The 17,173-nt window shown below is 36.0% G+C and overlaps 1 protein-coding gene across 1 annotated transcript in view; it reads left to right on the forward strand.

Annotated features, from left to right (window-relative positions):
• poc1bl (POC1 centriolar protein homolog B (Chlamydomonas), like) overlaps window positions 1-13,901 on the forward strand; it is a 36,095-nt gene extending 22,194 nt beyond the window's left edge. The window contains exons 8-11 of the mRNA XM_030147818.1: window positions 1,305-1,436; window positions 3,680-3,790; window positions 6,432-6,584; window positions 12,181-13,901. Of these exons, the coding sequence (XP_030003678.1) occupies window positions 1,305-1,436; window positions 3,680-3,790; window positions 6,432-6,584; window positions 12,181-12,312 (528 nt within the window). The 3' untranslated portion in view covers window positions 12,313-13,901. The remainder of the gene's footprint in view (window positions 1-1,304; window positions 1,437-3,679; window positions 3,791-6,431; window positions 6,585-12,180) is intronic.
• The last annotated feature ends 3,272 nt before the right edge of the window (window positions 13,902-17,173 follow it).

Consider the following 17,173-nt stretch of genomic DNA (forward strand, 5'->3'; position numbering starts at 1 on the left):
ATGTAACGCTAAGAATTTTATACTACATAAGCAAATGAATGTAATTAAAAATGTAATTGTAAGTTAGTATTTTTCATAAAATATGATCATATGCAGGAAATATCTTCAATTTATGAGAGTATATAAGGCTAAAATTTATATATAATCCTACTAAAATCTGTTTTCATATGATCACATCATTATTACCTCCGCCAAGGAGGTTATGTTTTTGCCAGATTTTGTTTGTCTGTCTGTCTGTTTGTTTGTCTGTCTGTTAGTGTGCAACATAACTCAAAAAGTTATGGACAGATTTTGATGAAATTTTCAGGGTTTGTTGGAAATGGGATAAGGAAGAAATGATTAAATTTTGGTGGTGATTGGGGGTGGGGGGGCCCACGGGGGGGGCCACTGATCAGCCTTGGCGGAGGTCTGCGCTCTCTGAGTGCTTCTAGTATTATTATGTATTATATTCATATCTGGGTGAATAAAATACTTATTAATTCAATGGAATAATTTACACTTTTTCACATTTTTATGCATTTGCACTGTTACGATTTGTAACAAATGGGAAGAGGTCTTTTTATATGACATGTTTTACAAACCTGGTGCAAGCTTTCAAACTCCTTTTATTGATCTTTTTTTTTTTCCTTCTTTCATGTTTTCAACCATCGTTAGTCACTGACCCAGATACATTTAGTTACATGTGCATATACTTCCTATATTATCATTTTATTAAGTTCAATGTTGGCTGTCAGTGCAGAGTTGTGTTAATCAGTTTTAGCCTCCTGTAGATTAAATTCTTGACTTAGTTAATTTAAGTGGTTTGGTTGATTAATTTAATTGAAAAACTGCATAGGTCAATTGTTTATCTAGTGTTTTCTGTGTACTGACTTTAAACGACCGGTAACTGTTAAACTGTCTGTGAAATAATTGGCTCTGACCCTGTAATGACATCTTGTTCTCAGGCAGTGTAAAGGTAAACTCAAATATGTGTGACGGTTGAGGACTTTGAATCAGTCTGAAGTTAAGGTGGAGTCCTCCATGTTAACAAACACAGCTTATCTCAGATATGTACACAACCACTCACACCACAGCTGGCTTCCTCAACATGTCATCAGTTCATTATTGTTGAGAAATGTTTGTAGGATTTAGCCGTTACTATTGAGGATGTAAATATTTACCTTTATGGTGGGGCACTTCTATATTCAATACATTTGAAAATGTCACACCTACACTGTAATAACAGAATATATTTAATTAAGAAAGTCCAGCCCTTCTTTTTAACTATGGAAATGTGATGAGTTCATTGTGTGCTTTGTTCACAGGAGACCTACGGGGATATCTCACAACGTCTACTGCTAAGGCAGAAGCTGAAGTGCAACAGTTTTGATTGGTATCTGAAGAATATTTACCCTGAGCTCCATGTACCAGAGGACAGGGAGGGCTGGCATGGGGCTGTGAGTCTGTTTTGTCTTTTTTTCTTTCAAAGACATGCTAAACACTGTTTTAAATACACTAGTCAATACTTACCCTGATGTGCATTAACATACTGTACTTATTGGGGTCCCATACCAGATAGAAGGCGTTTTAGTTGCACTGTTTGCTTAAATCTGTCTGCTCTGAGCCTCAGTCCAGCTGGGTGTTAGACTGAGGCGTGATATGGGAAAATCCTGTTGAAAGGGAGAAGGCTGAACGTGAACAAACAGTGGCTTTGAAACCTAATTTGGCAGGACTCTAGACTGTTGTAATGGAGACACCCGGATTATGACGAAATGCGTAGCGCGAAATTCCCGGTTGGCACAGTGTTTTAAAATGATTGCATTTGAAGGAATCAAGGTCCAATTATTATGTCATAGCTTTCCAAAGGTCTTTATATGATGTAAAAATCATAATCATCTTCCTACATTATTTCTCACACTGTTGCCCAGTTTAAATTCAGGTTTTTTCAGCACTGGTATACAACAGGCAAAACTTCTAAAAAAAATGTGTGCTTGTCTTAAAGGTACAGTGTTTTAGATATACAGGGATTAAACAGGATCTAATAATGGAAATAGAATATTATCATACTTATGTTTTTGTTAGAATAGAAAAATAGATTAGAGTCTCTATTGTCATTGTAACAAGTACAATGAAATTAAAAGTGCCATCCAATCTGTACATCATATATAAAACCCACTATAAAAATAGAAATAAAAGTGGCTAAAATTAGTGCATAATCATTTGAAAATTAGAGTCATTGTTTTTCGTTACTTTAAAATGAAATAGAAGCGTAGAGTAGAAAAACATGCCATATACAACCCTGGAAAAAAATAGGAGACCCCTGCAAAATTATCACTTTCTCTGATTTTACCATTTATAGGTATGTGTTTGAGTAAAATGAACATTTTTGTTTTATTCTCTAAACTACTGACAACATTTCTCCCAAATTCCAAATAAAAATATTGTTATTTAGAGCAAGTATTTGCAGAACATGACACATGATACATGATAACAAAAAGATGCAGTATTTTCAGACCTCAAATAATGCAAGGAAAACCAGTTCATATTCATTTCTAAACAACACAATACTAATGTTGTAACATGGGAAAAGTTCAGACATCAATATTTGGTGGAATAGCCCTGATTTTCAGTGACAGCTTTCATTTGTCTTGGTTCTCCACCATTTCTGTTGGATGTCTTTATGCAGCTCCTGGCAGAGAAATTCAAGAAGCTCAGTGATGTTCGATGGCTTGTGACCATCCATCTTCCTCCAGAAGTTTTCAAAGTGGGTTCAGGTCTGGAGATTGGGCAGGACATGACAGGGTCTTCATCTGGTGGTCCATCATCCGCACCTTTATGGACCAAGCTGAGGCCAGGAGCATTGTCCTGATAGAAAAACCAGTCCTCAGAGTTTGGGAACATTATCAGAGCAGAAGCCCAGTAGTTTTCAAGAGTTATTTTTGGATTCCAATTACTTCTGTGGTACTAATAGCACTGTTTTTGCCTATTGTAAGAAGACAGTGATGGACATAGTAGTGGTTTTTATACTTCTCTTTCTTAAATAAGACATGGATCAGGTGTTTGTTCAGTAGAATAAGGTGTGTTTGTGTTGGAATTCAACAGAAACAGGAATGGAATGGCTGTCAAACATGCAGACATGATGATTTCACAGGAAATTGCAGTGGTCTCTTATTTTTTTCCAGAGCTATATGTAAAATTTGTATTCTAGTTGGAAAATCAGACAACAGAAAAAGGTGTGTGATTCGTTTTAGTAAAGGCAGCCCTTAGCTGAAAAGCAGACAAAACAGACACTGGCTCTAATAATGAGGGTCTTGGGGAGTTTTGCAGCCACTACAGGTCAGGCTCGGGGTGAAGGCAGAGCAGTGCCATCTATAACCAGGATAGATGTCAATAAATATTACACACTCAGTCTTTAGTGGCCCTAGTGTGGGCATTTAGGTGTGAGAATTGGTCAGTACATGTGTGTCTATATTGACTGTTTAAATGGTATGTTTTGATGTGGAAACTAAGACTGTACTAATCATCTAAAAGTTTAAAATCACATTTGGTTGAGTGTAATCTGTCTTTCCAAAGGCCTGAATTTTCAAGCTTCATTGGTTTTGTTGACAGTGACCTTGAGTCTGACCCGCCAGTAGAGAATAAAAACAGGAGGAAATGACTTTGTATTTTTATTCATATTTATTCTTCTGGTTCCTTTCAGGTGCGCAGCTCAGGGATACACTCAGAGTGTCTGGACTACAACGCTCCAGAGCACAGTCCCACCGGTGCCCACCTCTCTCTGTTTGGCTGCCACGGTCAGGGAGGCAACCAGGTACATGAAACATTTCACACCTTGTTTATCTTGTCTTTCTCCGTCTCCCTCTTGCACATACTCCAGTCTGTGACAGTCACATAACCTCTCTTGGCCCTGACTGGGGGCTATATCTTAAAATGTCACTGCCTTCTGCTAACCCCTAAAATGAGCTGCCACAGTTGATTCACACCAGAATATTGCTCTCTGCTGGTGAGTCCAGCGTGACTTGAATGTAACACACAGAAGACACGGTTTGGTATTGCACTCGCATCCCTCCAAAATATCTTGAATCACGGGTTCTTACAAAGTGAATCTGCCAGCCACAGTGATGGATGTGTTTAGCAACCAGGAGATTATTTGTCTGCAAGGATGCATATTTAATGTTGCAGTCAGACAATGAGCAGAGCCCCTTTCTGTGAATCACTAACCTTGATATCTCTGATTACCCCACTGATGTGCCGCATCAGGTGTCAGCAGTCACAAAAAGTACAACATGTCACCGAAAATCAATGTTTCAATGGCTCTTCCCTGAAACAAAAACCTGAGGGCCCTTCAGTGCCTGCCTCCCCCCGGCCCCCCTTCGCTGGCCCACATAAGAACCACGTTCCACTTTAAAAGATACATGAGCCTTGCAGGCAGAATGAGTGGCACAGGCCGGGTAAATAAGTTTGAAGCCAGTCACCGTCTTTTATTAGAATTGACCATTACGGGGATACCTGATGCACCTGAAAGATGTATGAAATGTGAGGAGGAGGATGGGGAAGTATGAAGACTGATTACCTGAACCTTCATTCAGCAGTTAAGCACAGGAAGTTTGTATCTTTAGTCCTATATTTACCTTTTATTTAACCAGGTAAAAAAGCCTCATTGAGATTGCAAATCTTTTTCAAGAGTACCTGGCCAAGAAAAGCAGTGTAACACACAGTTTCTGACAAGACAAGACATAATCAACACGTAATAAAAAAACCCAAAAAAACTTTCAATCAATAGTGACAAAACAATCATTTGTACAAGTTTAAAAACAGCTACATTGACCAAGTTCATTGATTTCACGCTCCTTTAAAATAGCTTTAAATTCACCTATAGCAGGGGTGTCAAACTCATTATAGTTCAGGGGCCACATTCAGCTAAATTTGATCTGAAGTGGGCCGAACCATTAAATTAATAACATAAAATTATATAAATAATCTCAACTCTAAACTTTCCTCTATGTGTTAGTGTGAAAAAAGTAAGATTACATTAAGAAAATGTTTACATCTACAAATTATCCTTTAAAACAATGTGAATAACATGAACAAACTGAATAAATATGTGCAATTTTAACAATATTATGCTTCAGTTTATTATTTACAGACATAATATTGTTAAAATTGCACTTACTTCTCTTAAGACATTTCAGGTGGTTCATATTTGTTCAGGTTATTCACAGTTTTTGCAAAATTATACTTAGTTTTAGTGTACATTCATGAAAATGTTTACTTTTACAAAGAGAAAAATTTGGAGTTGTGAGGCTATTACTGTAGTATTTTACTAATCTGACCCCCTTTAGATCGTATTGGTCTGAATGTGGAACGTGAACTAAAATGATTGTTAATATCGTAGTGTAATTTTGGAATTTCACACACTCATCCAAAGGGCTGGACTATAAACTCTTTGGCAGGCCGGATTTGGCCCCCGGGCCGCATGTTTGACACCTGTGACCTATAGTAAGAAGTTCAGATAGATTTAGGTTGTTTTGCAGGGCGTTCCATGCAGAGGGGCCAGCATATTGAAATGCAGTCTTACCTAACTGTTCTGGCTCTAGGAACCACCATCAGCATATTTTGTGTTATCCTAGTATGTCCATGTGAGGCTCAGTGTGTTGAAACTAAACCAGACGAGGAGAGCTGGATTTGTGTTCACGTCTTGTTTGTTAATTGAGAGAACCAAGGCCCTGCCCCATCCTTACTGAGATCCTTCGACACACATGTGAGCACACTCACAGTCTATGCACCAGTAGTTTAACTAGTATTTGGTCCCACAGTTGAGTACAGTAAAAACATCCTGTAATCCTAGCCAGAAATGGATGCCAACCTGCTCTGGTGTCAGTGTGAATAGAGAGATTTGGGTACAAAGAGGCATGTCCTGAAACAACTAGAAATGTTTTAATCCGCTACTGGTGCTTAGGGCATATACTAATGTGGGAGATATAGCTCTTATACTGTTTGTGTTGGTTAGTCTGTCACCTGCAAAACAAATTGCCCTACAGGGATATTAAAGTTGTACTCTCTAGAGAATTATTATGCACCAAGCAAGCCAGTATTCATTAATTTACACGCATTAAATTTTCATGACTTGGTTGATTGTAAAACTGCACAGATAATGTTTGAAGCACAGAATAATTTACTTCCAAACAATCAGAGGTTGTTTGATTTAAACAAAATAAGAACAGAGAGGAATAGGTGTGTTTGAAACTAAAAAAAGGAGATGTATACTGGGTCAAAGATGTGGAGAGATGTGTGTAGGACAAGGAACTGAGGGTGTGGAGTTGAATTTATATTGTTTCATTCAATTTTGCTTGTTTTCCCTGTAATTTAGCATCAAGTGTTTGCATAGATTCTGGAAAACTTTCAATAGACTCATGCAAATGAACTAAACTATGTTCTGTCCTCTTTGCCAGTACTTTGAATACACATCTCAGAGGGAGATCCGTTTCAACTCCGTCACAGAGTTGTGTGCTGAAGTGTTGGAGGGACAGACTTCCATTGGGATGAGGCACTGCCCTCGTGATGGAGACCTCAAACCATCAAGTATTGTCTGGGAGTTCAGAAATGTAAGGGTGCACATTACACACATATTTACACCAGTGTTATTGTATTTTTTTTTTTTTTTTTAATAAAAAAAATAAAAATAAAAGTAACACCCAAAAATGTACCACGAACAATGCAACACAGACTAAAAGAAAATAGAACTGCAGGTAAATCGTCTTCCTTTTCTCCCTCAGTTCGCGCTGTGGATGCTGAATCACACTTTTGTTATACGATAGTGTCTTGAATGGAGATGACACGATTACACACTAGTTCCAGAGAGAGTCAGTATTACAACACACAAAGCCAGTTGTTGAAAAACACAAAAAAGTAAGAAGCAGAAAAGCAGAAGCTGCTTGATGTGCAAAAAATATTCTGAAAATAACTACCAGGCAGAAGTTAGCCCAGTCCTATGTAGGAATACTTTGACTTCAGGGTTAGAGACAGGACAAATTACACAAGATAATTCAAATATTAGTATGAACACTCTTGTCTCAGAAGAAATAATTCAATACGTTCTCTATAGGGAAACAGCTTGATTTAAACAGATCTTCTTCAGGCAAATTCACAACGAGACAGTGTTGAATGAAACACAAACATGTATTTGATTATGTGTGTAGATTCAGATGCAAACACTAAAGCTAAATAAAAACCAATAAAACCATTCAATTCCTCAACATTGGAATTGAAAGAACCATTTATTCACTTCTAAAACTAAACAGGCTAAATATAAAACATAATGAAGTTTACCAAAACTACTTTTTTTTAATAGATATTTCCGATTTTAATGAAAGGAAAATTACTTTACACATTATGATATGTATGATATCAATATAAAGTTTTATAGTTTTTAGCTCCTCTATATTTTTATACATTCTGAGCAGTTTTATAATGTAGAAAATATGAACCCATTCACCACTGTTTGAGCTCTTTAGTTTTATGTTTCAGCACAATGGCATTTTTCCACTCAAAGTACTTACAGTTTATGGTTTATTAGTTTATTTAACAGGGACATTGTACATTGACTCACATTGCTGTAAATGCACCACAGTTAGTCTAAGGGCTATCTTTCATCTGCAGCCCTTGAACAGATGTTAAATTGTCACACTAAAAGGTAGCACAAGGTTATAAACATACAAATTTTAAAACAAAATTTTAAAATGCCTAAATACAGATGAGTACAATACAAGTTTTGCAATACAAAACTTACAATTAATAACACATCAGACAAAGTTAAGCAGGGTACACACATAAGGATTTTCTAAATCTGAAGAGATTTTTTATCTGTTACAGACCCCACACATGAAGATATAAAATCAGGCATTGAACAGTTTTGATCGTACCCTCTGATAATCTCAACACAGGACACCACACACATAACCATTCTGTCCCACCACCAATCTAGAATCTCATCCTCCAAGCCAGAAATCTCACGTGATGAAACATGATCTAACAGAAACGAAGAAGAGGAAACATAGAAACAACCGGAAAACACAACACACAACACCTCATTTCAGTTGTGGTAAGACTTGGCGGAGACACTGAATAGATATTCTCAGGTTACCCATAGCTCCACGAGCTGGTCGTCCATTTCTGAGGTCCACCGAACTTTATGTTTTAGGTCGGCCATGCTTGTTTTTATTCACGCCTGCTTCCTTGTTCCTCAGTCAGCTTGCTTCTTGATTGGCTACATTCCATTCCACATCACAATTCACGGAGTCAGGTCTTGTTGGTTTTCCCCACACATGAAGTTTTTTTTTGGTTGTACATATTGAACAAGTTTAATATTTACAATCATTGGGAGAAATTCACTCTTAACTAGGGATGCACCGATACCAGTATTTTCCAGACCGAGTACAAATGCAAGGACTTACATTTGAGTACTTCCCAATACCGAGTACCGATATGAGTACTTAATAATACCATTACAATGTCTTTTATTGTCATTGTCATCAGTCTGACTGTAACAAAGTGCTGCTACTGACATTTAATGCGTTGGAATGAGCGTTTCTCAATCAATCCACCAGAAGGCGCTGCTCTTAATTAACCATACTGGACAAATACCACAAAGAAGAGTAAAGTTTTTTGAGAAGAAGAAAGTCAGTAATAGCTAGAAAAGCACTCGGAGAACGCAGACCTCCGCCAAGGCAGATCAGTGCCCCCCCCCCCCATCACCACCGCAATTTAATCATTTGTTCCTTGTGCCAGTATCAACATTTCCCGAAATTTACATCCAAATCCGTCCATAAATTTTGAGTTACATTGCACATGGTGAGACAGACAGACAAACCAACACTGGCAAAAACATAACCTCCTTGGCGAAGGAAACAAACATGGTGATGACAGAAGAGGTAATACTAATGTGGATACTAATGTTGATATTGATGGGGGTAGTTGTCATAAATATGTCAGTAGTTTTTCACTAACTCACAGTTGCTCTTTGAAAAGTTGTGCTACCTCCACAGTTCCTAGTGGTACTACTCTGTGTTCTCTGTCTGGGTATGCATTCGCAGGCTCCTGGAAAATGGACAAAATGTAGGCAGAAGATGGATAATACACTCCACCCGTACCCCTCTGTATCTTTAACGTAACTTGCAGTCAGTGTTACTTTTGTCACCGTCGTTTATTTTGAAAAATCTCTGCACCGCTGATATTACCGCTTCACCATGTACCTACTGTACTATGAGGTGAACATCATGCTGGCGTAAAGCGGTATCGGTGTATTTGTATTGGACCACTTTTTTGAGTACGAGTAGAAGTACACACGCTCAGTATCGGACTGATTCCCTATACTGGTATCAGTGTCGGTGCATCCCTACTCTTAACACACCTCAGACCACAGGATAATCTTATAGGATAATCTCATAAAATATAAAATAATCTGGGGTTTGCCATCCTTAATCGGTAAGGGGGAAAATCGAGACAAAAACAGCCCCATTATCTTTGTATGTGTACCCCGCTTTAGTAAAAATGATTAAAATACACCTGGAACTTATTACAGGATCCTGCAGGGTCTAAAAAGGTCTTAAAAGTCTTGAATTTACAAATCTGCATTCAATACCTTAAAATGTCTTTAAAAGGTATTACATTTGATATGGTAGGTTTTAAGTGATGTTGCCATAAACTTGTTCTCTGTATTGTGTTTAAATGTGTGTTAAATGTCCAATTTGCAAAGAAAGTAACATTAGTCGACTCAGTTCCACTCGTTCCAAGCCGACAATTTACACTGAAATTAGAAATCAAGTATCTCCAACTTTGCAGCCCCCGGTGAGGAATGATTCGGAATGGTGGGAATGTTGGAGTAACTAAATACTAGTAGTTCACAATAGTAACTAAATAATTTTCCTAAATTCTAGGAGTCACAAATTTTTGCCAATATGGTTGTGAAATAGGCATTAAATTCTGTTCTAAGTTGTCTTAAAAAGGTCTTGAAAAGTCTTTAATTTGTAGAAACCTGTAGGAACCCTGTATTATTGGTATATATAAAAAAAAAATGCATAGACAGGACTAAAATATTTGTAATGTTGGCAGCTCCAATTATTAATGCACCAGTTTTTTAGATCGATTTTGAACTCCGGCTAAAATTTCCTTAGGGGGTCAAATGAGTGGCCATTTTTGTCAAAAAAAAAAAAAAAAGTTGTAAGAAATGCATAGAACTGTGTTGAAATAATGCTAATCTGTTTGTGCACAGACTACTGATATTATTTGACAGTGGAAGCTATATTTTCAGAAATATTGGATTTGGAATAGCACGTGTATGTGAAAACTTTTGCTGGTGGACAGACGTGACATTAACCATGATGCTCTGGTCAGTACCAGTACTTTATTAGTAATAAACTTATATACTTACTATTGCTAATTCTCCTCTTATTCATAAATGTTAGTATTGTGGATCTAAAACAATAACAGCTGACACAAAAACACAAAATGTGGCAGTGGACGGATGTGACATGGTTGTTACAGATCCCATCATACTGATGCTGGGCAGCCATGTCACCGTTTACACTAATGATCCCTGTGCAAAAACTAGGATCAGAATTATTTATTGTATAGTTTATCATCATACTAAAGAGGAAATAACAATATAGAATTGTTATTTCTTTATAAAAATACTTATTATTAGAAAACTGTTGATTTAAAAAGTGACGTGTGACATTCTTAATGTATGTATTGGCGTAACATAAGCAGGATGGATCAGCACCATACTCCATATTGAACCTGTAAAAATAAAACATGTGATATGTAGTACAGAATCTGGTAAGAAAAACTGGGGAATCTAAAAGCATAGAATATTTGTTTTTCAGGTAAATTCAGTTAAAATATAACTTGGCCATTTGTGACATGAAAATATAGCATTAATTGTGATGAAATTGGACATTTTTGACCTGAAAACATAGTTCATATGACCATCAACATGTTGAACAGAACTGAAATCCTGTAAATGTGCAGGACTTGGATTTACCAACACAAAGTTCCTTTGGGAATTCACTTCTATTGATTTCTTACGCACAAAGACAGAAATAAGACCTCTAAGCAAATTTTAGCCGACTCATTATAACATAAAAGTTCTCTGATTGCCACTGGAATAAAGTTCCACTCATGTGAAGCTGTAACTGCAAATGATTACACTCACATAGTATGAGGGAATAAATGTATTATTGTGTTTATTCTGTTGTTTTACTTGGTATTTTTATTTCACCATTTTTAATTGTACAGCTGTTTTTATGTCTTTTTAATCTATTGTTGTATTTTAGTTTATTATTTTGCTTATTTTTTTCTTCTGTACAACACTGTTTTTAATTGTACAGCTGTTTTTATGTCTTTTTAATCTATTCTTGTATTTTAATCTATCATTTTGCTTTTTTTATTCTTCTGTATGACACTGTTTTCGATTGTACAGCTGTTTTTATGTCTTTTTAATCTATTCTTGTATTTTAGTTTATTATTTTGCTTATTTTTTTCTTCTGTACGACACTGTTTTTAATTGTACAGCTGTTTTTTATGTATTTTTAATCTATTCTTGTATTTTAATCTATCATTTTGCTTTTTTTATTCTTCTGTACGACAGTTTTCAATTGTACAGCTGTTTTTATGTCTTTTTAATCTATTCTTGTATTTTAGTTTATTATTTTGCTTATTTTTTTCTTCTGTACGACACTGTTTTTAATTGTACAGCTGTTTTTTATGTCTTTTTAATCTATTCTTGTATTTTAATCTATCATTTTGCTTTTTTTTATTCTTCTGTACGACACTGTTTTCAATTGTCCAGCTGTTTTTATGCCTTCTTAATCTATTCTTGTATTTTTATCATTTTGCTTATTTTTTTCTTCTGTACAATTCTGTTTTTAATTGTACAGCTCTTTTATGTGTTTAATCTATTCTTGTAGTTTTTATTTTGGTTTTTCCCCTGTAAGTTGCTTTGGAAAAAAGCGTCTGCCATATGCATAAACGTAAATATAAATGTAAATTAATAAAAACGTGTACAAGCTGTCCCTTTGCGCCACATGGAAGGGCACTGAAAGTGACTCTTCACAGTATCAGAGACGTTATCTAATCATTTCGGTATCCACGTTATCGTTTTGCCTCTAATCTGCATGTCTTTTTTCCCCTCAATCCTCTCAGGACGGGACCATCTACCACCCTCACTCAGACACGTGCGTCACCGCCTACCGCACACCGGAGGGCCGCACGGACGCGCAGATGAGGAAATGTAACCCCAGAGACAAAAACCAGCAGTGGAAGTTCGAGTGGTAGAAGGAGAAAGTGAAAAACAGCAGCAGGGAAACCGTCAAGTGACCTTCTTTTGACCACAGTGCAATTACTACAGCGGGAGTCTTCCTCCGCTGTTCACCACTGTCCCTCACTCCAGCTCTGTGCTTCGTTTAAAAAGGAAGGGCAAGCAAAACAAAAGGCAGTGGAAAGTCACTCGAAGCCAATGATTCACTCGAATTCAGCTTTTGTGCCCTTGTGAATACCTGAATAGGTGCAGATCGTGACACAGAGCGGAGGAGAATTGCAAAGGTCAGGTTTGTCTGGTTGTTTGAAGGAGACCGACTGAAGACTTTTACTTGGTGTTAAATTCCATCCAAGTGCCTCTGCAACCAAAATGGAGTCCAGCATCCGTACGCCCGAAGTGTCATTATTGTCATGTGTGTTTTGTCGTTGAACGTTCTAAAACGATTTGGCTGTCCAGTGTTTGTAAAGAAGTGCCTTTGAAAAGTCATTGGAAAAACCATGTTGCACTATAGAATGTTTCCTTAACGTGCAATTAATAGGATTATTATTATTAGATCCTCATGCTTATTTTTTCGGAGATAGGGGAAAAAAAAAAAAAACTAATTTAAAGGACAGGCTGTTCAAAAGAAGTGCCAGGAATGTAAGGTCAGCAGCATTTAGCCCCAAACCAGCTGCTTTGTAACACGCTCTATCATGTGAGTGGAAAACAGGGAGAAGTCAGCCACAGTAGACTGCCTCTCTATTGTAATCTCATATCTGCGGAGCTGGTTTCAGAATGGAATGCTGTCTGAACAAGACCCGGAGCACTCTTTTAAGCATTTCTACAAAGTGCAATTTTCCTTCAGAGGGAACAAGTCGACAGGAATGTTGTGATCTTTTTTTTTTTTTTTTCCCTGTTGTGTAAAATTAAGAATACCCATCCAAAGTCATCTGTCACTGTGCCTTTTGGGAAGGTTATCAGCTCTTCAACAGGTGTCGTAGGTGCCCAAACAATAGTGCCAGTGGACGTTAGAGGTGTTAAATATGCTGGAACCAACACTGGCTAAATGCACTTAATTTATATTTTAGTGACAAAAGCCTTAAAATGAAGCACCTTTGGAATGGAATCCCTCAACTTGTATGTGCCACACTGTTTTGTTAAGACTCCTGTGTGTAAACTGTACTTGAAATGGCAAAGACACTCTGTTTTTGTTTTTTGTTTTCACTCTTTTCACTCAAGATCCCATTGACATTTCTGCTGGGGTTTGAGAAGCAACACCCGCGATGTAACTCTTGTAATGTTTGCATATGTGCAGACGGCTTATTGCCAAGCAGTGTTTGGTCTCCGCGGCCCTTTGCATTTATGAATATGAGATTTTTACTCTAGTCAGTGGAAACGGTGGGAAACATACAAGATGACTCCTGTTTTGTGTTTTCTTTTGTAAATATTGTTCGGTTTAAGGGACCAGAGGGCCACAGTGCTCATGTCAAGCACCTCTAAACTACTGATAATGCAAAAGGGATGTTGATTACTTGATATGAAGAAGAGGGGAATAAAATGGGATAAATCTATGAAGAAAGATTACAAATCTTGGGATGACTGAAAGAATAAAAAGACTAACCACAGATGAATATTAGTATCGTCTTTTTCATGTCATGTATTTTTATTCATATTCAGTCTTTCAAACATACAAAAAGTAAAACAAACACTGAGACATACAGGGTGGGGAAGCAAAATTTACAATGAACATTTAGTTGTTTTTTCTCAGCAGGCACTACGTCAATTGTTTTGAAACCAAACATATATTGATGTCATAATCATACCTAACACTATTATCCATACCTTTTCAGAAACTTTTGCCCATATGAGTAATCAGGAAAGCAAACGTCAAAGAGTGTGTGATTTGCTGAATACACTCGTCACACCAAAGGAGATTTCAAAAATAGTTGGAGTGTCCATAAAGACTGTTTATAATGTAAAGAAGAGAATGACTATGAGCAAAACTATTACGAGAAAGTCTGGAAGATACTATTAAAGAAGAATGGGAGAAGTTGTCACCCGAATATTTGAGGAACACTTGCGCAAGTTTCAGGAAGCGTGTGAAGGCAGTTATTGAGAAAGAAGGAGGACACATAGAATAAAAACATTTTCTATTATGTACATTTTCTTGTGGGAAATAAATTCTCATGACTTTCAATAAACTAATTGGTCATACACTGTCGTTCAATCCCTGCCTCAAAATATTGTAAATTTTGCTTCCCCATCCTGTATAACAGAGGTATAAGACGCCACAAAAAAAAAAAAATTAAAAAAAATTCAAATTAAAGTGTTCCACAATAATTACCCAATCACTTTGTACACAGCACACATTAACCAGAGTCAAGGTGCATTGTCATTTCATGTCAAAGTTTAACATACAGTATACTGTACATCACAGGTGTCAAACATGTGGTCCGTGGGCCAAAGCTGGCCCGCCACAGGGTCCAGTCTGGCCCGCAGGATGAATCTGAAATCTGCACAAATTACATTGAAGATGTTAATCATTGTAGTTCAGGTTCCACATTCAAGTGGGTCAGACCAGTGAATACTATCATAATAACCTAGAAATAATGAAAACTGCAAATTTTCTCTTTCTTTTTGTGTAAAATTACATGAAAATATTCACATTTACAAACTATACTTTTACAAAAAATGTGAACAAACTGAAATGACTGAGGAAAAGTGAGTGTAATTTTACCAATAGTCTGCTTGTTACTAAATGTTTTGTGTAATTGTAATTGTAATGTAACTTGTAATGCACATGTGTAAATGATAAACTGAGGCATAATATTGTTAAAATTGCACTTATTTTTCTTAAAACATTTCAGGTTGTTCGTGTTTTTTCAGGAAACTTTGTAGATGTAAACATTTTCATCATGTAATTTTACTTTTTTCACCTATTATGTTACTGGTCCGGCCCATTTGAGATCATACTGGCCTGAATGTGGCTCCTGAACTAAAATCAGTTTGACCCCCCTGCTATACATGGATCATTCCTGTTCGCTGGGGACATATAGACTTACAATTTTTTAAAAAAAAAAAGTTTTCATGGTTTTATCATTCTATCAGAATAGTGTTTACATGTTAATATTTTAGGAATGTATGCTAGAGTTCCAAAAGTATAAAGCAGACAAGATAGATGGAAAAAAAGAAAGAAAAACATACCTTCCAATCATTTCTCTTAGAACTTCCACCCTGTTACAACACAACAGAGTAGAGCATTTACAACTGGTATTGATTTAAGTCGATTTTATATCTTTGAGTCACATTTAGCGGCTGAACCTTCTACACATGAACACAGCTTTTATAATTAGATTTTTTGCCAGACACGAATTGTGGCTAAAATCGAACAGGGTGTGATGAACAAGATAACATAAAAAGACAAAGGTGTGGACTTATAGATAAAAGTTGGCTTCAGTTTGTACCGCTGAATTCTCGTAGAAAAACCATTTGTCATTTCCTGAAAACGGTCTCAGCTGAACTGTAGAATTCTGGTCTAGTGGAAAACAACTTCAAGGACGCACAGTAAACACAGCGAACAAAAACAAAAGTGGAGTTTCACCTGATTTATTAGTCCCACCGTCACACTTCAGTCTCCTGTGTAACTAAGACGATTCTGAGTCAGAGTTGTGGACGTCGATTTCCACAAACTGAAGAGAAGAGAATAGAATAGAATAGAATACAATACAATAGAATAGACTAGAACAAAATAGAACAGACTAGAACAAAATAGAACAGAATAGAACAAAATAGAATAGAACAGAACAGAATAGAACAAAATAGAATAGAACATAATAGAACAGAATAGAATAGAATAGAACAAAATAGAATAGAATAGAACAGAACAGAATAGAACAAAACAGAATAGAACAGAGTAGAACAGAATGCAATAGAATACAATAGAATAGAAATAGAATAGAACAGAACAAAATAGAATAGAAATAGAATAGAACAAAATAGAATAGAACAGAATGGAATAGAATAGAATAGAATAGAACAGAATACAATAGAATAGAACAAAATAGAATAGAATAGAAATAGAATAGAACAAAATAGAATAGAACAAAATAGAATAGAATAGAAATAGAATAGAACAGAATAGAAAAGAAATAGAACAGAATAGAACAGAATGCAATAGAATAGAATAGAATAGAAATAGAACAGAACAGAATAGAACAGAATGCAATAGGATAGAACAGAACAGAATAGAACAAAATAGAATACAATAGAATAGAACAAAATTGAATAGAATAGAAATAGAATAGAACAAAATAGAATAGAACAAAATAGAATAGAATAGAATAGAATAGAAATAGAATAGAACAGAATAGAAAAGAAATAGAACAGAATGCAATAGGATAGAATAGAACAGAATAGAATAGAATAGAACAGAATAGAACAAAATAGAATACAATAGAATAGAACAAAATAGAATAGAATAGAATAGAAATAGAACAGAATAGAAAAGAAATAGAACAGAACAGAATGCAATAGAATAGAATAGAACAGAACAGAACAGAATAGAACAGAATGCAATAGGATAGAATAGAATAGAATAGATCAGAACAGAAAAGAATAGAAAAGAATGCAATAGAATAGAATAGAAATAGAACAGAATAGAAATAGAACAGAACAGAACAGAAAAGAACAGAACAATGCAATAGAATAGAATAGAATAGAAACAGAACAGAGTAGAACAATGCAATAGAATAGAAATAGAACAGAATAGAGTAGAATAGAATAGAAAAGAATGCAATAGAATAGAATAGAACAGAACAGAACAGAACAGAATAGAATAGAATGTTTATTTGTCAGTAGTAGTTTGTCACATGTAAATATGCAGCACACACTGAATTGTGT

The sequence above is a fragment of the Sphaeramia orbicularis genome, chromosome 11 (genome assembly GCF_902148855.1).
Source record: "Sphaeramia orbicularis chromosome 11, fSphaOr1.1, whole genome shotgun sequence".
Taxonomy (NCBI): domain Eukaryota; kingdom Metazoa; phylum Chordata; class Actinopteri; order Kurtiformes; family Apogonidae; genus Sphaeramia; species Sphaeramia orbicularis.